Below are 21,948 nucleotides of genomic sequence, written 5' to 3'. Positions count from 1 at the left end.
AGAAAACATAAGGGGTAAGCTCCTTGACATCAGTCTTGATGATGATTTTTTTTGGATTTGATACCTAAAGCAAAAACAAACCAGTGGGACTATGTCAAATTAAAAAGCTTCTGTACAGCAAGGGAAACCATTAACAAAATGAAAAGGTAACCTACAGAACGGGAGAAAACATTTGGAAATAATGTATCTGATTAGGAGTTAAAATCCAAAATGTATAAAGAACTCACACAACTCAATATCAAAAAACAAACAATTTGGGGCCAGCCCGGTGGCACAGCAGTTAAGTTCACACATTCTGCTTCAGCAGCCCGGGGTTCACCGGTTCAGATCTCAGGTGCAGACCTGCGCACTGCTTGGCAAGCCATGATGAGGCAGGCGTCCCACATATAGAGTAGAGGAAGATGGGCATGGATGTTAGCTCAGGGCCAGTCTTCCTCAGCAAAAAAAAAGAGGATTGGTAAGCAGATGTTAGCTCAGGGCTAATCTTCCTCAAAACAAACAAACAAAAAAACCCAAGCAATTCAATTAAGTAATGTACAGATGAACTGAATAGACATTTTTCCGAAGAAGACATACAAATGGCCAATAGGGTACATGAGAAAAACCAATAATTTCACTAATCATCAGGGAAATACAAATCAAAACCACAATGAGATATCACCTTACACTTGTTAGAATGGCTATCATCAAACAGACAAGAAATACCAAATGTTGGCGAGGATGTGGAGAAAGGGAACCCTGATGCACTGCTGGTGGGAATGTAAATTGGTGCAGCCACTATGGAAAACAGTATGGAGGTTCCTCAAAACATTAAAAATAGAACAACCACATGATCCAGCAATTCCACTTCAGGGTACACATCCAAAGGAAATGAAAACAGCACATTGAAGAGAGACCTGCGCTCCCATGTTCACTACAACATCATTCACAGTAGCCAAAATCTGGAAACAACCTAAATGTCTGTCAACAAATGATTGGATAAAGAAGATGTGGTGTATATATATGCCATTAAATATTACTGAGGCATGAGAAAGAAGAAAAGCCTGGTGTTTACAAGAACATGGGTGAACCTTGAGAGCATTATGCTAAGTCAAATAAGCCGATACAGAAAGACAAATACTACACAGTATCACTTAAATGTAGAATCTTAAAAAAAAAAAAATCAAACTCATAGAAACAGAGGGTAGAAGAGTAGTTGCCAGGGGCCAGAAGGTGGGATAAATAGGGAGAGGTTGGCAAAAGGATACAAACTTTCAGCTATAAGGTGAGCAAGATCTGAGAATCTAATGTACAATGTGGGGACTATAGTTGATAACACTCTATTGAATAATTGAAATTTGCTGAGAGAGTAGAACTTATGTGTTGTCACCAAAAAAAAAAAAGATAAATATGTAAAATGAGGGATATGTTAATAACTAAATGGGAGGAATCTCTTCACAATGTATATGTATATCAAATCATCATGGAGTATACTTTAAATATCTTACAATTTTATAAAGCTAAATAAATAAGTGGAATAGTACTCAATATTTAAATATAAATATATAAATATAATGGAATAGTACTCAATATTTAAAAAGAATGAACTATTGATACATTCATCCAACCTACTACATGGGTGAATATCAAAATCATTGTCCTGAGTGAAAGAAGACAGGCAGAAAAAATAGTACATACTATATGATTCATTCCATTTATATGACATGTCTTGAAAGGGAAAATCTATAGATCTGGCCTCAGGTAGAAAGAATGGGGCTTTCAAATCTGGAACTAGGAAGACCAAGATGCAACATAGAGCAGTGTTAAATTATCTGAAGGGCTTCCATGCTGAAGAGAGCTTGTGGTTGTTCCATGTGGCCACAAGGGTAGGAACTACCGTTGACCGGAGGAAGGTAAAGGGAGACGTATTTCATTATTAGTAAGACTTTCCTAAAGAACCAAGGCTGAAGGCAGTGAGCTACTTGTCAATAGGTAAGCATACACTGAGTGGACATTTGGCAAGGATAGTATGGAAGAAAGCTCTCTGTAGTGTCAGAGAGTTAATCAGTTAATTCCAATTCTGAGATACTGTGACTTAAATTATTTAATACATTCTCACAACTTGATATTCATGAAATTATAGACAGCCAAAGTGTTAAAAACCGTGAAGTTCCTCTTTCACTGCTGAGACACAGTTGTCAAATTCTTCTCATCTTGCGGTTAACTGGAGGAAATCCCTTCAAGGGCGCTGCCATCCCTCCCTCTGCTCCACCACACTGAGGTTGCGTGTCCCAGGCCATCCCTGTGCCATGCAAAATCAGGCAAGCCAAGCTGTCAGCTGTCCAAGAACCATGGAAGTAAGGAGAGATGTGGACAGATACCCTTCTTCACATTGTTCTTGATGACAGTCTTCCCTTTTCTGCTGCCTGACCTCTCCGAAGAAAATGGACCAAAGTGTCTGCCAGCAAGAGGCTTTGTAAGCTTAAGAATGGAAAAGAGAAGGCACGCCAGAGCCCATTGCGTGTTACCTCACTGTGGGACTTGGCACCTCTGGACGGGCGCTGACACAGAGCTCTCTGTGACGGTGGAAATGGTCTGTATCTTCACTGTCCAATACAGCAGCCATTAGCCACACATGTAGCTATTGAGCACTTGAAATGGGCTTAGTGAGGCTGAGAAAGCAAATGTTCAATTTTATGTAATTTTGATATAAATAGCCACAAGTGGCTGGTAGCTACCATATTGGACAGAGCATCTCTGGAGCAATGAAGCTCCATCCTAGACATTCCATACCCTTAGAATTTTCGGGATAGGGAACAGGACAGAGCAGGTTTCAGGAGCTAGTTTATAACCTCGTGCATTTGCTCCTTCTTTTCACACACACCATGCTGCCCGGGTTCAGATCCCTCTCAGCTCACACCCAGCGCTCCTACAGTGACCTCCTAATCATCCTTCCTGGCTTCATCCCTGGGCCCTCCAGGCCATCCTTCTGGCTACCTCCAGACTGATCTTCCTAAAAGTCTATTTTGATCAAGCCACCCATTAAGGTCTGAACTCCTTAGTCTGACATTTAAAGCTCTCCCAATCTTGTTCCAAACCCTCTTTCTAACTTTCTCAGTTGGAACAAATACAAACCCTCCTCCTCAACACCCAACATACCATATGCTTTTCTATTCCCTTATCTGGGAGCTTCTGACTCCATCCTCACACTAGCCATGTGGCATTACATGAGTTAAACCCTCCGATTTTGTTATCTCCCCTTTACAGGGGGATAATACTGTCTGCCTTGCAGTGTGTTTTGAGCAGAAAATGAAAGACTATATATTGCAATGCTCAGAACAGTGATGGCACCTGGCAGACATAGAATAATTAGTTAAAATTCCCTGACCACTACTTATTTGAGTGAAAGGATCAGAGGAAAAATAGACTCAGAGTATGTATGTGTGTTACTGTGTATGCTTTGCATTTCTTTGAGGTGTATACAGTGGTTTCTGTGTATGTTATGAAAACACAAAGGAGACTGTTTTCACAACTCTACAGTTAAAGCACCTATGGTAAACTCTGGTTTAAAAAAACGAAATATGGGGCCGGCCCCATGGCCAAGTGGTTAAGTTCTCGCGCTCGACTGTGGTGGCCCAGGGTTTCACCCGTTCGGATCCTGGGCACGGACATGGTACCGCTCATCAGGCCACGTTGAGGCGGCGTCCCACATGCCACAACTAGAAGGACCTGCAGCTAAGATATACAACTATGCACCAGGGTGGATTTGGGGAGATAAAGCAGTAAAACAAAAAAAGATTGGCAACAGTTGTTAGCTCAGGTGCCAATCTTAAAAAAATAAAAAAGGAAATAATAAGAGCTTTTGTAAACTCTTACCCTCTAAAGAGCTACAGAATCTCTCTGGGGGCTCAAAAACTAAATGAATTTGATTCCATTCAGTTTTATAATTCTATCTACCAATATTTCTTGAATGTCAGAAAAACATAAATTCTCTGGAATATATACTCAGTAATTGCCAGATAAAAGCAACAGGCTCCTGTTGGCCGAGACCAGAGCCCCGGGAGTATGTCTGTAGCCACTACTCTGATCTCCCAGGATTTAAAGGGACACCAGTTCGAGAGTCCCGAGCTAATAAGCTTCGAAACCCAAAGGGTGCTGATTAATTTTCATGTAAACTTGGGGGCCGTATCAATGGATCCATTGCAGTAGATTTGGAGGCCTCTAGAAAGCCTGGAGGACCACCCATCCACCATGTCTGTGAACATATCCAAAGTACCTACACTTTCCTTATATGTTTATGTATTTTTAGATTTTTTAGGCTATTCCATTTTAATAGTATGATAAAAAATTCTCATTTTCAACAAATTGTCTCCAGGTACTTTCCTATTTCTCATATAAAATCCACCTCTCCACCTAAAGCAAACAAATAAGTAATAAATTTTGAAAAGGAGTTCTAAAATTTGTTGAAAGAGCGACTGACCCCAAGTGCTCTTTATCCCTCAGGAGGGAAATAGCCGACCGAGAGATCCAGAGGTACAAAGATGTAAGTAACATGATTACCACCATCACATACTTTGCTGGAAAGCTCACCATCATTCCATCCAAATGGTATTCCCACTTTGGGAAAAAATATTAATACATAGAAAGTAATTTTATCATTATTCGTTAAAGGTTTTAAATGTCTTTTTCCTTAACAGGATGATATGATTTCTAAAAGAAGGGCTGAACTTATAGCAGAGAGAGAGAAAAACAAGAAAGGGGAGGTAAGTAAATAAAAAATTTTTTAAAGCAGTACACCTATATATATATATATATATATATATATATATATACTTTAAATCTCAATAATATAAAATAAAAAGATGCATAGAGAAAAGTCTTAAAGGAAATACACAGAGTTTATGTACAAGTAGTGAGATTATATATCATTTTCATTTTCTTTATACTTTTTGGTATTCCATAGCTGTTTACAGCGACCTTTCATTATTTTTACAATCAGAAAAGTGAACTTTTTCAAAGGAAAGAAAACCACTCAAGATGCTCAAATAATCTAATACAAAATATACTACATTAAACTCTGCTTCAGTTGGATTTTCATTTTTGGTTTTCACACTTCAGTCCATGCCACAGGAAGACAGGCTGGGAGCTTGGGAATGCGGTCTAGACAGACAGCCTGTGAAGTTGTGCTAGAATTAAAATAGAGATGATGTGGAGATAAAGCACGGAACGGGGCAGAGCCTGTGAACTCTGAGAGTTGTATACTGTGCCAGATGCTCAGTGCAGCTGCTTCTCTTCATTTGTTGATCTTTTTAAAAAGATGAACCTTGAAGATCATGGATTTTGTTTTGTTTACAGAGAAGCTATTCCCAGTTGACCTACGTCACCCAAATGCTACAGCCAAGCAATCAAGGGTGCAGAAATTGAAGAGCCGGTGTGACGAGACAAGCTAGTTCTATAAAGGCCCTGAGGCTCATATTTATACATCAGCTTAAAGTAACCCTTGTAACCAAGGCAAACGATAGGATCACCCCTGCCCTCTTCCATTTCCTCTGGTTTAAGGCATCCTCGTAACATCTTTTCAAGGCTGATCCCCCCATAATCAGATTTCCATCTGTATAAAAATGTTCAACCCAACAAGGGAAAGGAGAAAAGAAGAATAACAGAAAATACAGCTTGCTACACATGCAACCATGTATCCCCTGGTGTGGATGTGTATGTACAGAGGACTAGTGATACAATGCAACTATAACTGTGGGTCAAAACGTTGCAGAAGAGGGACCACAACAATTGTTTCTTTGTCCAAAGTATTTACAACCAGAAGTAGACCTAAGACCTTTAACTGAGAAAGTTTTGGCACCATCTGAGGAACAAGAAGCCTCTTCTTCACTATTTAACTTGGTCTACATTCATTCAGTCAGACGGTCCATCAGCAGACCTTCAGCATTCACAGCGCGCCTGACACCATTTCCGTTACTGGAGGATCAGCCATGAATGCAATTATACGTAAATTAATAGTTACGCATAAGTTAGTTTATAATTTTTCCATTTGTTAATATTAGAATGGTGGGATTTCTTATTTTCATTCAAAGATTCAATATTCTATCTTATAAATTAAATAGGGTTTTGTAAGTTAGCCCTCCTGAGGCTTCATCTTTTATAAAATTGGCTATACATCGCACACAATTAGTATATAAAAACTGACTTTTGGAAGACAATTTCTGAGATTTTTCATGAATTAAAGGTGAAAAGTGTGTAGCGATTTTTTTCAACTCCTTTCTTGGGAATTTTATAGGCTATGTCTGCTGCTGCCTCAGACAAAGAAAGAATAAACAAAGTGTAACATCTCAAGGATCACTTAATGTGATTGTTATAATCGGTTAATGCGACATCCTGGTCCAGTCCATCCTGACTCCACATAGACCCCAGAGCTTGCTTTCATGAACAGAACCAGCCGCCTTATTATTTGCCTCTTTGAGCAGAATATGCAGCTCCATGACTCACCTTTTTACAACTAATTGGGCAACCATATGCGGATAAAGCCCTTCCCTGGTTTGTCTTCTCACCCTTAACAAAAATCATTGCCATTACTGTCTGAATTTTTAGCAGCAGATAAAACACTTTTAACATGAGAAATCACTTCCAAGTCTCAAGGGGACCACTTGCATGAATTTCATAGGAAAATGTCGCCATCTGGTGGAATTTTAGTCTCCAGGCGTGACGAAAGAATATTCTACACTCCAACCCCTTCATGTCGAGATTTTCCTGGTATACCTCCAACTCCTCAGAGACCTTGCTTCTCCTCCTACTGCTCGCTTCAGACTCCTGGCTCTCTTCCTGTCCACTGGCTCCTTCTCTGGTGCCCGGGTCTCTTCTATCAAGTGTTGGGTAGCCACAGGCAGGAGAAAGCCAAGACAAGCCAGGACAAGCCAGGACGGGGAGCCAGGACAGCAAGTAAGCAGAACTGTTAAGAGACACTGCCCGAGTGAATGGTTGACACACATGCATACCCTAAGTACTGAGAGGAAGCCAAAGTCAGGGTCCAAATGAGGTTGAAACAAGGTTCAAGACCAAGTACCAGGCCAAGACCATCCCCAACACATTCTAGGGAGAAGGCAGAGTGTATAGGCCCAAAGGTCTATGTGCAGAGGGCTTTTGGGGATGGAACAGCAAGCAAAAGTGTGCGTGGGGCATGCAGGCTGGGGATTAAGTTTCAAGGCACTGAACCATACAGTTTAGAATAGGGTCTCAAATCCAGAATGAGAAGCAACCTCACTTCCCAGTGTAAGAAGAGTATCTAGTGTCTGAGTGACATGCGTCTGTACTGGGAAGGGCCTTGGAACTCTGACAGCTCCCGTGCTTCTCCTTCTTCCGTGTCTTCCTTTCTTCTCTCATTTCCTCCCCAACTGTAAGCATTCTGACGATGCTCTCCATCGCTCTCCTGACGTAGCCTACATCTCCAGATGTAGCCTATTTCCTACCTTCCCCTACCGATAGAAAGTTATGAGACAGCTTACCCCAAATCTAGCCCTATTTCTCTGAAACTACGACTTCTATTTGTTTTCTGTTTGTCCCCTCTGTTTTCTGTTTCCCCTTTCCAGCTCCTCTGGGATTATTTGAACAATTATTATTTATTATTTGGATTATTTTAGAAATCCATTTTAATTCTCCATTGGCTTTTTAGTTATACCTCTGTGTAGTTTTTAGTGGTTGCTCTCAAATTACATATACATCCTTAGCTTTTCACATTCTACTTAGAGTCAATATTATCCCACGTGATATTTTAGAAACCTTGTGACTGCATAAGTCCATTTACTCCCACCCCCACTCCCCCTACATCATTTATGCTCTAGTTGTTGGGTTTTACAATGAAATACATTATAAATATTACATTTCTCCACAAGAAAAATTTACAGTTTTTGTTTTAAACAGTCATATGTATTTTAAATAAATCTCTTTTGCGTGTGTCCAGATATTGACCATTTCTGATGTTCTTCATTCATTCCACTGGCATGGTGGAAACCAGATGGATGGGAAAAAGATGTCAGCTGAATTGTTTTCCTGTACTGTTTTTCTCTGGCTGCTTTCAAGATTTTCTCCATATCTTTGCTTTTCACTCGTTTGATTATAATATGCTTGCATGTCATTTTCTTCATATTTATATAGTTTGGGGTTCACTAAGCTTCTTTAATCTGTAAATTTATGTCTTTCACTAAATTTGGGGAAACTTTGCACATTGTTTCTTCAAATATTTTTCTGACCCATTTGCTGTCTGTCTTCTTCTGAAAATCAGTTACATGTAGGTTAGATCTTTCATGGTTGTTCCACATGTCCCCGGAGCTGTTAATTTATTCAGTCTTTTTTCTCCATCTTCTTCAAGTTGGATAATTTCTATTGGTCTATCTTCAAATTCACTGATTCTTTCCTGTCATTTCTATTCTACTATTGAGCCCATTCTACATTTTTTAAAATTTCAAATATTGTATTTTTTAGTTCTAAAATTTCCATTTGGTTTGTTTTTATGTTTTTTAGTTCCCTCCTGAGATTTCCTATCTTCCCATTTATTACAAGCGTATTTTCCTTTTCCTCGTTAATCCTAGTGATAATGACTGCTTTCGAGTTTTTGTTTGGTAACTCTAACACCTGGACCGGATATTTGATGATTTTCTTTCCTTATGAGAATGGGTCTTATATCATGATCCTTCATATGTTGAGTAATTTTGGATTATATCCTAGAATTGTGAATGTTATGCTGTGAGCATTCTAGATTCTGCTATATACCTCCAAAGAGGGCTGATGTTTTTGCTGTAGTAGGCAATTAAGTCGGTAAGACTAAACCTGCAAACTTTGTCATGCCTGGAATGGGTGGCAATTCAGTTTATACTGTTCTCAAACAGCCCATGTGTGCATGGTTCAGAGATTAGCCAGAGACTTGCACAATCTTTGCAAACTGAATTTCCTGTTCTCTTCTCTGGCTCTCTCAACTCCGGAGTTTACCCTCACTCTCTAGTGCCCTGTTTGTGGCTCCTTTGCCTCATTGCTCCAGCTGGAAGGATGGCAAGCTTTCTATCAGATTTTTGGTCATCCTGTGCCACCACCACTCTAATGGAGGCTGCCCTCTCAGTCAATGCACAAAATCAGAAAACTCACCCTAAGCCAATTGTTTCCTCCAAATTTTGACTACTCTCCAAAATCTGCCATTGTTCCCTCTCCAGAGGCCATCAAATGAGCAAGCAAGAGAGAGAAAATGTGTGTTCGTGTGTGTTTTGTCCATGGTTTATGGTCATTATCCACTAGAGGCTAAATGAACTTATTTCTTCATACTGGAGGAAGATCTCTGAGACCATTAATTTTAGAATATACTTCTTCTAATATAAGGACTAAAAGATGAAAGATGTCAGGGAAAAAAAAGCACTTTTCCAGAAGATCAAATTGCCATTTACAGAAAAATAAAACCTTTTTTCCCTAGGAAGAATTAACCTGTGGGTCTCTCAGATGGTCTTCTGTGAAGATTTTTGGGATATTAACCTTTAGAAAATTCAACATTGTACTGAAGGCACTAGCCAAAGCAAGATGATAAGAAAAAGAAATAGCATACAGGTTGAAGAGTAAGAACAAAACTCATTATTTGCATATAATTTGATTATCTAGAAAGTTTAAGATGGTTAATTGCAGAAAAGTTATTTAAGATTTCCCCCACCAGCTCCTCATGTAACAGTGACATTTACCTCCATGAAGAAAAAAGGTAAATAATTTCTAAAGTAGTTAAATAATCTGTCTAGAAGATGCTGGCTGCCACAGAATGTTAGTTGATGCCCTTCATCATTTGCAGCAAAATCCAGCCTACCTGCCTCTTCACATCCTCACATCTTAAGTGGAAGCATGGTACAACCTGCCCTGCTCACACACCCAGAGCTTGCAGTTGCTCTGAATTAATCAACTTAGTCCTTCATTCATAAAAATGAATGGACAACCAAAGATCACCATGTACTTGAGGTAAATTATCACGGCAAAGAAGAACCCAAGATGAAGAAACAGAACAGTCAACTCTAAAACAAATAGACAATATGGGAAACATTATTAAATATTTAAGAATTTCCAATTTCCTTCAGAAAATTCAGGAACTGGTACCCATAAAACAAAAACAGGATGCTATGAAAAACCAGAGAGCGAAAAAGAGTCCATGGAAACTAAAATATATAATTTAAACTAACTAGAAGTTGAATAGAAAGATTTGAAGGAAAAGTCAAAGAAGTTTTTCAAATATAGAACAAAAATGCAAGAGATAGAAAATACAGAAGAAAAGACTGGAGATATGTGGGGTCAATCCAGGAGGGTGAACATCCAATATGCATTCCAAAAAAGTGAAAAGAGATGAAATAAAGGAGGAAATAATCTAAGAAATATCAAAAAAAAAGCTCCCCATATTGAAGAGAGCAGGGAGTCTTCAAATTGCAAGGGCTCGATGAAGGCCAAGCAGAACAAATTAAAAGATATGTACATTAGACATATGCTCATGAAGTCTGAGATTGTTAAGTATAAAGAGAAGATCTTAACCATTTCCAAAGTGAAAAAAAGATATCTACAAAGGAATGTGGATAAGATTTGCAGACTTCTCACCAACAGTGCTAGATGACAGAAGACAAAGACAATATCTTCAAAATTCTGAGTGAAATGATGTTCCACCCAGAATTTTATACCTAGCCAAACTATTTATAATGAGTGAGAATGCAGTGGAAACATTTTCAGGTATTTAAGGTCTTTGAAAATTAGCCTTTCAGGGGGCCGGCCCTGTGGCGCAGCACTTAAGTTTGCACATTCCGCTTCTCGGTGGCCTGGGGTTCACCAGTTCAGATCCCGGGTGCGGACATGACACCACTCGGCAAAAGCCATTCTGTGGTAGGAGTCCCACGTATAAAGTAGAGGAAGATGGGCATGGATGTTAGCTCAGGGCCAGTCTTCCTCAGCAAAAAGAGGAGGATTGACAGTAGTTAGCTCAGGGCTAACCTTCCTCAAAAAAAAAAAAGAAAATTAGCCTTTCATACATTCTTCCTGAAAAAAGTAGCCAATTGATATGATAAATAACCTTCTTCTGTCTACAAAACAAGACAAAAACAGAAAAACCCAGATATATGTGGAGAGGGGAGGGGCAAGAAAAGCATTATCCAAATGTGGGACAAATTAAAATGTGGCATGATTTTGAATAATCAGAAAAAACACTGTTTGACCTTGATACTTGAAACATTCTCCTTAGAATAGTACATGTTTCTTGATAAAGAATTGCATCTCTTCTGTTACTATCTGTGGCTGAGGTGAACAAGGGTTATGTAATTAAATATAGCAGATGCTGTTTATTGGATTTCCACTTTCAGAATGAATCAAATGCTGTTTGTTTGCCTTCAACTTTTAGAATCAATTTCTGTGTAAAGCACTAAATACTTAACTACAGTTACAAGACAGAAATGTAAGTGTAATAATATTGGCGACAAAAATTTAGAAACTGAAGAGAGGGAAAAGTGGAAGGAAGAGTAAGCCATCCTCTTGAATTGCGGGAAATCAAAACATACATCTAAAAATGGTAACTCAATAAATAGAGATTTGGGGAGAGTATTTAAAGTTAAAGGCACTCAATGCAGAATTAAGAATTAAAAATATGACTAAAACCCAGGATTAGGCAGAAGAGAACAAAAGAGAAGTAACATAAGTGAGCTAAATTTCTCATTACCACTTGTGGGAAAGAGAAACCAATATCATAAGGGTCAGAAGTGGTGTCCAAAATTGAGAAATAACGTAAGTACAACCAACGAATCACCAAAGTAGTAATTAATAAAAGTTTGTTGTATACACACCAAAAAGACAGTTTGCAAACCAGGAGCGCTCAAACTAAAACACGGGAGGAGGCTCAGGGGTACATTGTTATAAAGTAGCTTGTATAGTGAGAGAGTAGCGACTGCTTATTCTTCACAGAGATTGGCTGTAACAGTAGTATTTCCTGAAATGATAGGGAGTTGGTCAGTGGTTACCTCATATCGATCTTGGGAAACAGTTTAAATTTTGCTCATGATTTCCAAAGGCATAAGCAAGAAATGACCCAGGTCAACTTAGTTTTGCAAAATAAGCTAAATTAAGCTTTTTTATCTGGCCAAAATGGTTTTGTCCACTCAGGGAATTTTCAAGGCTGGTCTCCATTTGTTTTTTATTTTAACAGTGGCTACTTTTTACTGTTTATTTTACTGTTCCTAAAATGGTTTCTATAGGACAAGAACAACAAAAAACACATATTTTTAAAATGCAAGAATAGCTAAAAAAATAATGAGATGTATGTCCTCATATGAAAAAAATTTAAATATATTGCTAAATTGCTTTTTTTAAAAAGAAAATTGTAGAAAATAAAGCAATCTCATTGACATTTAAAATAAAATATAATTGTGTGTGTGTGTGTTTGAACATCCAAAAGCATCCTAACCAAATTGTTAACCAAAATTATTTCCAAGTAGGAGAGTAGAAATAGAGATGGCAGTGTGAAGGGAGACTTTTTTTATCCTATATAATGCTATATAATTTGATCTTTATAGCAAAAATGAATTTCTTTTTAAACTTATATAGTTTAATTTTTAAAATTAACAAACCACTTGGAAGAGCTATTAAGCAGAGACAGAGAGGTGAGCACACGTCGTCTGGAACTCGGATGTCCCCGGCTTGTCATATGGACTTGTCCCACCATATTGCCGAGGAGCCATAGAAAATCAAATCTCAGGATGAGAAAATGTCAAAACATAAGGAAAAGGAGAAAGTAGTTAAGAGGACCAAATGGTTTCAAAACTCAAATAAAAAAGAACCAAAACTGAGAAACACTTGTCCCGTGGCCAAGCTCCGTTTGGAGAGAGAAGAACCTGGGCACAGAGCAGGAATGGACCCCTATCCTCCCATCTTTCTCTCTGCACTTGCAAGGCCAAATCCCAGCTCTGGGGGCCTTTGAAAGGAACCAGGGTCTAATCTGTTAGGAAGATTAGGAACTAGCAAGCTGCTCAGACGATCACAGGTAAGAGAGAGAGTGAGAGGGCAACAGTGCAGTGGATTGGAAAGGAGGGAGTTTGAAGCATCATCTATGATTACGGTCCTTGGAAACTGGATGGGCAACAATAGAGAGGGAGGAGTCAAGATAACGCTCAGATTTCCAACTGGAAGGCAGTGCTCCTAGTGAGACAGGGAATACGTCAGGGAGAGGAGCGTGGCGGCAGTGCAGGAGGACAAATATTAAAGCTTATCTAACACCGCTTACTATCGGTATCCTGTCATGGTCTTCAATAATCACTTATGTATTATCCTTGTTTACTCAGATAGGCTGTAACCTCCTTAAGGGCATATGCTGTTCTATTAGCACAGTGCTTTATACAAAGTGACTACAATAGCTATAATAGCTATCATTTGCATGCTTACCATGTGCCAGACACCTTTCTAAGAGCTTTGCATGTAAATTAACTTATTTAATACTCCTAACAGTCTTGTAAGGTTGGTACTTTTATTATTTCTATAGCATTCCAGATGAAGAAACTGATCTTGTCCAAACTAACACAGCTAGTGACTAACACAGCTAGTAACACAGCTAGGTTACATTAAATATTGTTACTGAAGGCTATCAAAAACATGTGACATTCTGACACCATAAACATAAATGGCATTTAATATCTTGTCTATGTATTTATTTATGGGATCACTGTGGTGTCAGAGTCTTGACGGTATCAAATTTCTGGATGCCAAATAGTTAAAATTTTAGTGTGTTACTAGATGAACGTTGCCACACCATACCAACCAATATCCAGTGAATATGAATTATTCCGATGATTAGTTAGCAGTGTTACGTATTTTTATGTGTATATATTTTACATATTTTATATGCATAGTAAAAGGGAGTATTTTCTTCCTTAGATTGGTAGAGAAGACGATGAATTTAGCGAGGAAGAGCCTGAAGAAGAGGAAGATGATATTGACAACATCCTCGAAGAGGAGTTTCCGAAAGATGAAGCGATGAGTGAGGAAGATGAAGAACAGGAAATCGATGCACTTGAACGCCTGAAAGGCGAACTGGGAGAAAAATTTGAAACAGATCTGAGTAATTTACAAAGCATACAGGTTATTACTTTTCCTTCATTTTTCATAATTCAAAAAATAACATTTGAGAATAAAACAAAAGCAGTGTGGTTTATGCTTTGGTTTCTTTCTAAGATTTCAAAAGAAGTCTACATTTCAGGGCTGTATTCTCTCTCGTCAGCACCACTTACAATTGTGAAAACAAGTTAATAAATTAAGGGCAACGTGGAAGCCACATGGGATCAAAGGTTTTAGCTACCAACACACAGCTGCTCGGAAGCCGAAAAATATTCATTCTCTAGACTGAAGCAGTCAGTCTCCAGCGGTGTCTGTGTGCTGCGACTGAAGTCTACCAGGCTTCTTCCCACTAAAAATGTTCGGTTTTATGATTTTTCTCATCAGGAAGAACTTGAGAAGTTTCTGATACCGGTAATTCTCATTAATGGAGCCCGGAAAATTCACATTGTACAATATATGCTGAATATGAAACTGAAACCACTGGTGGAGAATCGTGCGAGCATCTTTGAGAAATGTTATCCAATTGCACCACGCCTTGCCCAGAAAATGCTGGGCCTTACCTACAAGCACATAAGCTCTTTCGGCTACTGGGACCCCGTAAAGGTAATGGCAGCAAATGCATTTGAAAGCCATGTTCTCTCTTCTATTTCTTTCTTTTTTTATAAAGTATGTCTAAGAAGAAGAGAGTGTATAATTTCAAAAATTGTAAGCATTGTACAGTATTCTTAACCAGCTATAAATATATGTGGTTGTTTTGCCTTTCTGAAGTGGGAAAAGTAGATGGAAGGTGTAATTTCTTTCATCCATTTCTGTAGCAATAACCCAATTCCAACTTGGTTTTAACTTTGTGGCAGAAGAAGATGGTAGTGGAAATATTTTGAAACTAGACATCTAGAGAACTGAGCTCTGGGGCTTATTTGCTATCTAATTTTAGGCAAGTCATTTAAACTCTTTAATTCCATTTCCTTACGTTTTAGATGGAAGAATAAAGCCACTAGGCCACTGTGATCCAATGCAAGAGTATAAAGTCCCCTGGAAAGTGTGAGACACCATATAAAATGTGTCATTAATGTTCATAACACACTTATTTCCAAGTACTGTTTTTATGCAGTGTGGATAGACAGATTTAATCCAATTGGAATTCAATAACTTCAAATGTGGGATGGTTTACAGCAAGTCTTAACCAACAGCATAGCAACCACTGTTCTAGTCCCTGGGGACAGAAGAGTGAGCAAAACAAAGTTCCTTTTGTCTAGACTTTATATTCTAGTTGGGTTAGGGAGAAGGGATAGGCAATAAATAAGTAAACAAACAAATAGGTTCTTGTCACATAGTCTTAAGTGCTATAAAGACAATAAAAGAATTTGCTGTAATAGTGACCTGCTCACTCGACCAGTGTTCCTTCTCATTTCCATCAATAACAGCACAGTGGAGAGGACCATGGCCTCTGGAACCAGACTGCCTGAGTTCAAAATCACCACTTACTGGCTGAGTGACCTTGGACAAATTACTTAACCTCTCTGAGCCATTCCCATTTGCACAATGGGAATAAGAATAGTTCCTACCTTACAATATTGTTACAAGATTAAACAAGTTAATTCCTGTAAAGTCTTGCAACAGTGCTTGGTTTCTGTAAGTGCTCAATTAATATAAGTTATGGTTGTTCTTAATATGTGTTACTATTTTTGGTCACTGATAAAAACTATTTTGGAGGACAGCATCCAAAGTGGAGCCCTGTGCATGTTACTTGCAACCTCCTTCTTGATTGATATTGACACAGTCAGTTTCAATTCTACTTAATTGTGCTCTCTTCTTTATCTTAATCATAAGGATGTCAAGAGAAACCTTTTCAAATATCGTACTGAAATATAGAAACACTATGACAGTTCCCTCCATAGAGAATTGGAGAGAGTTAAGCATGTGTTAGAATCAGCTGGAAAGCTTTTGAAATATAGTCACACCCTAACCTTCTCTCTGAGATGGTCAAGAGAGGGGAAGAAGCAGGCAACGTCAGAACCCAATTTAGGGAGAAAAAGAAAAAGGGCCCATGTCTAAATATTTAGGATTGTACAAAAATGCCTTGTGGAGAAATGAGTACGTGGTCATTGGAAGGTTAAAGCATATAATCATTTTTCAAGGCTGTTGGGAATCTTTCTGGGTGCCTGACAATTTGATATTTCTATTTGATGGCACCGTGGGTATTCCAACCCTCAGAGGAGAAGGGATACATGCTAGATATTTTGGGCAACAGAAGAAACTACTGTAAGGATTCGTGCTTAATTTGGGAATTTGAAATGGAATCATTAAACTTTCAGCTTTTCTTTTGTTAATAAGACCTAGAGCAAACATTCCCACCCCATCCCTGAGTTTCTCCTTATCCCTAGCATTTACTCCCAACCATGAGTGTTACTCCAGCCCAGTAATGATGATGTTGACTATACCATTGATCTGTGACAACTGTCCTGATGTAACTCTGGGGAGAAGTGATATGACCACACTGTTTCACACTTACTCTGTCAAGTCCGGGATGACTGATACTTGGCCAGCTGATGCTGTAAAAAAAGATGTTCAAACCCAGCATCAATTAATTATCCAGTTCTCATCGTCACCAATGCCAAGATGTGGGACCACGCCTCCCACTCCATCCCATACCTACATGTTAGGCTACCTGTTAAGTGTAGTTTTCCCTTTTGCAGCTGTTCTTGATGCTTATGTGAGTGGAACTTCACTGGTATAAAAATATGGAAGATAAGCCAGTGGGATTTGTCATACCCATATACTCCAAAAGATAATCCAAGACCCCACGTGTATTTTCTACTCAGGCTGCCATAACAGAATGCCACAGACTGGGTGGCGTAAACAAGAGAAATATATTTTCTCACAGTTCTAGGTGCTGGAAGTCCAAGATCAAGGTGTCAGCAGGGACGGTTTTCTGGTGAGACCTCTCTTCTTGGCTTGCAGACGACAACTTTTCACTATGTCCTCACCTGGCCTTTCCTGTGCTCATGTCCTCCTGGTGTCTCTTCCTCTTCTCAGAAGGACAGCAGTCCTATTGCATTAGGCCCTACTCCCATGACTTCATTTGACCTTAATTCCCTCCTTAAAGGCCCTATCGCCACTTTGGGGGTTGGGGCTTCAACTTCTGAATTTGGGGAGACACATTTCCATCCATAACACCACCTTAGGCATGGACCTGTCTGTAAGGTTAAATTGGCCTGTGAGTATATCCAAACAGCTCTACACTCCTTGGCAGAAACATTCGATATCCACTAAAGATGTTATAAAGAAAGTAGAACTATACAGTAGTCCCCCCACCCATGGTTATGTTCCAAGACCCCCAGTGGATGACTGAAACCACAGATAGTACTAAACCCTATAGATACCATGTTTTTTCCTATACATACATACCTAAGATAAAGTTTAATTTATAAATTAGTCACAGTAAGACGTGAACAACAATAACTTTTCTTTGGCATATCTGAATTGCCAGCATCACTACTCTTACACGTTAGGGCCATTATTAAGTAAAATAAGGGTTATTTGAGCACAAGCACTGCAATGCCAAGACAGACCATCTAACAACTGAGAAGACCACTAAGTGGTTAGCGGGCAGGTAGCATATAAAGCGTGGAAAAGGTGGACAAAGGGATGATTCATGTCCCCAGTGGGGCAGAGCAGGATGGCAAAATATTTGATCACATTACTCAGAGTGGTGCACAATTTAAACCTATGAATTGTTTATCTCTGGAATCTTCCATTTAATATTTTCAGACTGCTATTGACCACAGATAACTGAAACCACAGAAAGTGCAATCGTGGATAAGGGGGCACTACTGTAATTGTCATAAACTGAAACCATTTAAGAAAGATTACATTAATGGCATGTGGATGTAAAATAATTTGCTCTTTTTCCATGGTTTTTTAATATTAATATTTGATTATAATTAGTTTTCTTATTCTGTGAGAAAGATTTCTTATTTTACAAATTGTTTTTTACAAACGTATTTGGGGGAAATGCTGCATAAATTAAAGCTAACTTAGGAATTCAATTGTGTGTATATTGCAGCTAAGTGAAGGAGAGACATTCAAGCCACTTGAAAATTCTGAGACTCCAGTTTATCCTGTAATCCATCGTCAGTATATTTATTTTTTATCTAGTAAGGAAACTAAAGAAAAATTTATGAAGAACCCTATCAAATATATCCGCCAACCCAAACCTAAGCCTACCGTGCCCATTAGGATTGCCATTGTGGGGCCACCAAAATCTGGGAAAACTACAGGTAAGGGTGTGTTGGCTTTTGTTATCCTTAAGCATAAAAGAATCCCCTGAAAACTAGTGTCGCTTCTCCAGGAAACCAACCATCAAAATTGACTCAAAAAGAGACAGAAAACCTAAAGTGGCCAATAACCATTGAAGAGAAGGCATTCAAAAATATACTCCCACTCCAAAAAAAGCCCAGGTTCAGATGGTTTTGGAGGAAAATTATATCAAACTTTCAAAGAATTAAAAAATCAAGAGATACTTCCTGTGCTTTGTTGATGCAAAGAACCAATAATCAATCTATAGATCAAAATCAAGGTGCGTTTAACATATGAGCCAATTCTGAGGACTATAGCCTGGGAGACCAACTCCACCAGGGAGGGAAGCACTCCAGAGATGCAAAATGTAGAGCATTAGACGGCTATATACCATTTTGGAACAAGGAACCATTTTGGAACAAGGAACAAATATGACAGGAATACTTCTTTTTCTTCTACTGCAATCACAAGATGTTTTGCTACATACAGCAAGTCAGTCTGACCCTGGTTTCTGGGAAGGAATGCTTATCTTCAAAGAAATACTGATATGAGGGGAGGCAACATCCCTATCTTTAAGGCAACATTCTTTGCTTTGGGATACTGTAAATGTTTAAAGCAGGTGTACAGTGCATGCTTGACAGGCCACATGAGGCCATTCTGGAAAAAACAAGGTCAGGCCAAATCAAAATGGCTTCCTCATATACCTCAATATATTAACTTAACTTAACTTACTGCTTTTCATTTATTCCATCAGTTTATAAGCTTTTTCAGAGTAACGGAAAAGACAGTAAGCTTCCCAATTTATTTTCAGTTTATTTTTATTAAGAAATATAGTCCATACAATCAAAAAGCTATAAAGAATATAAATTCATTTTTAAATTAGCTTAATCCTGACATCAAGACCTAACAAAGATAACACAAACTAATATAATGCAATTATGAACTAGTATTACTTGTAAGTATAGTCAAATAACAGTATAAGATTATATTAGCATAAAAATTATATTAAAAGATTTTTAAAATATAATCTACTGTATTAATAGTTTAAAGAGTGAAAATCCATTGTCTTAAATCATTGCTGAAAAAGGCATTTGGTAAACTGTATTCCTATAGTGTTTGAATTTTGTGTAACTTTAGATTCTGGTTTTGGTTTTTGTTTTTAAAAGCAAATAGTCCAACCATAGGTTGGTGTAGTATTTCATAATGTGAACAGTGGTTGGTCACAGTGAGAATGGAATGAAAAGGACAGATACAGGAGATATTTAAAAGGAAAACAATAGGACTTAATGACTGACAGAATAGAGAAAGAAGGGGAGAGATGAGGTCAAAGATTAATTTCTCACGAGGAATAATAAAGGGAAGTTTTGTATTCCAGCTCTTCAGATGAAAAGCTTGCTTTACCCATTTAAACTTCTTAACATGATAAAAGAGTCTTTAACAGTCATATTTTAAATGTTCACAAAGATAATATTTCCCAAAGATAGCAGGATATTAACATTCGAAATAAGATCCAACAACCAGAGCAAAAGGTGAAAGTGTAGACAAGACAACCTGATTTCTCATTTCTTTGTTGAAATAGAGTTGAATTTTAACAAGCTGTCAAATTGTGAAAGCTTTATTATTTTTACAGCTTTAAAAAATTAGATCTGATTCCAGCATTTGTGGCAAAGCTGAGATTAAGGGCCGTGTGGCTCTCACAAGGGTATCCCTTTAGGGTGGCTGTAACTGTAGTCAGTTAGTCTGCATTCTCCATGAGATGGGATGAGCTCTCTCAGTGTCCTCTACACACTGCTGCCTCCAGACAGTGATGGGGCAGGGTATATAGACCACGACGGAGCACTCCCACATCTAATCGTTACTGGAAGTCATTGTCTATGGTCTCATTTGGGAGAAGCAGAGGCCAAGGTGAGTCCTCTTTCAACCAATGGCAACATCTATGTGACCTTGGACCAATCATTCCATTTCAAAGTGGGCTTCAGTTCTCTCATCAGTAAAATTGGGATTTCAATATCCATTCTACCCAACTGACAGAATGGTTGAAAATACCAAACAAGATCACAAAAGAAAAAGTACCTCGTAAGCTGCAAATTACTATTAAAATGTCAGGTATGCCATTATAAATTTTAAAAATTATTTCCTAGAAGATTAACTGAGACCAAACTGTGGAGGGTATGGGGTCCTAATTGTAGCGTGGAGTCCATAAATGGATAGACAGGGAAAAGATACAACCCAGCGACACAGGAGTGTTAGATTGTTATTTTGGACATAATATTAAATATTAATAGTATACAAAGGATGCCTTGTAAAACTCCCAAAAATTTTGCTACCTTGTGTAGAAGGAAGAAAACACTGAAATGTTGGTTTGGTTATTTTAAGAAAGCCCCAAAGAGGTGGCTTATTAACCGATGCATCACCCACATAACCTGAAGTACTAACGATGATTGACCTTTGACAGTCCTAATTCCAGAAGATGTAACAATTTTAACTTTCAAAATTTCTTTGAGGAATGTGAAGATTAGCTTGCTGTTCATGTCAGTTAACCAGAATCAGAAACTAAGGTTGACTGATGAATTTGCAAAATGGGTTAAGTTTAACGTTTTAATGTTTTTCAGTTGCCCAAAAAATTTCAAGTGAATATGGTTTAAAGCATTTGTCAATGGGAGAAGCTTTGCGTTATATATTAAATGATCAACCAAATACAGAGCTGGCACTTATGTTAAATTGGCATCTTCATAAAGGAATGACAGCACCGGATGAACTGGCTGTTCAAGCCTTGGAAATAGCTCTGATGGGAAGTGTATGTAATACAGTAGGGTAAGTGAGGGCGGGGCGGGGAGTGAAGTCTTTCAAGAAATTCCTCACTGGAATTTAAAACACTTACCTCAAACAGGATTTAAAGCTCTTGTAAAGGGCACCTATATGGTGACATATTTTAATTTTTAATTTTCTGTCAACCTAAAACTTGGCTTGAACACTGACATGCCAAAAATAGCCAGAGGCCACTTCACTCCCTGCCACAACCCCTGAATTATCCAGAAGTCACCAGGTTTACACAGTCCTCAAAGGAGGCCAATGTGACTTCCAGAACCCAGTGGAGCTTCTCACTGCCCATGGAGCGATGAAGGAGTGGCTCTCGCCTGTCCCCAGATGATACCAGTCCAGTGGAGATGGTGTCTCACTGGCCCAGCTCTCTGCACAGGTAGCAGTCCTTCCCTGGTGCCACATTCAGACTGGAGAGCCTCATGTCTGAGCTGTCTCTTCAGTTTACACTCCTCTGCTCAACCATTACTCCCCAGCAGAGCCACTGGTGACACCCAGTAGTAAAAGCCGGTGAAACCTAAGACCCTGCTCTTAAGCCCCAGTCACCAACCTAGAATCCCCCTGATTTTCTCAAGGTTGTTTTATATCAGGAGGCTCCTTGTTCTCCCCTGCCACTGGTCCTTAATCAAGTCCTTGGACAATTCAGTTATGGGGGAGCAGATTCTGGGGTGTCAGATTTTTTTACCCAGAGACCGCCCTGGAACGTATGCAAATTGAGTTCCCTCATCCCTGGCATTCAGCTTT

At 38.7% G+C, this 21,948-nt stretch overlaps 1 protein-coding gene across 7 annotated transcripts in view; it reads left to right on the top strand.

Moving 5' to 3' along the window:
* AK9 (adenylate kinase 9) overlaps positions 1 to 21,948 on the top strand; it is a 124,184-nt gene that overhangs the window by 90,045 nt on the left and 12,191 nt on the right. For 5 of the 7 annotated variants that reach the window (XR_011497750.1, XM_070496416.1, XM_070496417.1 and 2 more), the window contains 5 exons: positions 4,677 to 4,742; positions 13,906 to 14,109; positions 14,470 to 14,688; positions 18,152 to 18,365; positions 20,997 to 21,198. Coding sequence is in view for 6 of the 7 variants with exons in the window: in XM_070496416.1 (XP_070352517.1) it covers positions 4,677 to 4,742; positions 13,906 to 14,109; positions 14,470 to 14,688; positions 18,152 to 18,365; positions 20,997 to 21,198 (905 nt within the window). In the remaining variant the exon portion in view is untranslated. Of the gene's footprint in view, positions 1 to 4,676; positions 4,743 to 5,334; positions 5,540 to 13,905; positions 14,110 to 14,469; positions 14,689 to 15,509; positions 15,691 to 18,151; positions 18,366 to 20,996; positions 21,199 to 21,948 lie in introns of those variants that run through there. The other 2 variants (XM_070496420.1, XM_070496421.1) reach the window with 2 other exon arrangements.

Source organism: Equus asinus, chromosome 24 (assembly GCF_041296235.1).
Source record: "Equus asinus isolate D_3611 breed Donkey chromosome 24, EquAss-T2T_v2, whole genome shotgun sequence".
Taxonomy (NCBI): Eukaryota; Metazoa; Chordata; class Mammalia; order Perissodactyla; family Equidae; genus Equus; species Equus asinus.
The sequence above is the reverse complement of the archived record's forward strand: the minus strand, read 5'-3'. Positions and strand labels throughout refer to the sequence as shown.